This window comes from Bison bison, unplaced genomic scaffold (genome assembly GCF_000754665.1).
Source record: "Bison bison bison isolate TAMUID 2011002044 unplaced genomic scaffold, Bison_UMD1.0 scf7180017864529, whole genome shotgun sequence".
Lineage (NCBI taxonomy): Eukaryota > Metazoa > Chordata > Mammalia > Artiodactyla > Bovidae > Bison > Bison bison.
The window spans coordinates 219508-220085 of record NW_011495079.1 but is presented as its reverse complement, the minus strand read 5'-3'; the positions used below and the strand labels follow the sequence as shown (position 1 = coordinate 220085).

Here is a 578-nt window from a genome sequence, read left to right as displayed (position 1 = left end):
AAGAATCCAGCAGAGAAGAGTATGATGGTGCAGGGGTATGGGAGAGAGGGCAGATGAGTGATGGCACAATGGTGGGAGCTGCCATCTCTGGGCAGGAGTAGCCTGGGACAACCCCTGCTAGGAGAAACAGGCTGGAAGGGCCTGCTGGGGCCAGTGAGGCCAAGCAGGGTCAGGTGGCAGGAAGTACTGGGGGGTGCTGTCCACACTGGCTCAGGCTTGAGGTCAATACATGATTGGGATGGGAAGTTAAACCAGCTCAGGAGGCCAAGCTCAGTTTTTATTTCGAGACTCTGAAGGCTGGCAGAGCTGAGGAGGTTCTGCTGCACTGGCTAGCCTTCAGCACCCCAACTGGTTGGCTGTGAGCAACAGTCTCTGGGCAGGTGGGTCCTGCTACCTCTGGGTCCACTGGGGATAGGGGACAAGAGAGGTGGGCCCAAGTGCCCCAGTCAGGCCCTGAGGGGCAGCCGGGGCCTGCCTGGGGCCTGGCACCACTGGGGCACTTGAGTTAACACAGGAGGAACAGAGGCCAAGCCCCTGACATGGAGTCGTGACTGGAGCTGCGGGACACTCACAGGACA

General features: G+C 59.7%; 1 protein-coding gene across 1 annotated transcript in view; it reads right to left on the bottom strand.

The window, feature by feature from the left end:
- Nucleotides 1-390: 390 nt before the first annotated feature.
- Nucleotides 391-578, bottom strand: part of MAMLD1 (mastermind-like domain containing 1) — a 61790-nt gene continuing 61602 nt past the window's right edge. Inside the window, exon 9 of the mRNA XM_010831606.1 lies at nucleotides 391-405. Within this exon, the coding sequence (XP_010829908.1) occupies nucleotides 391-405 (15 nt within the window). The remainder of the gene's footprint in view (nucleotides 406-578) is intronic.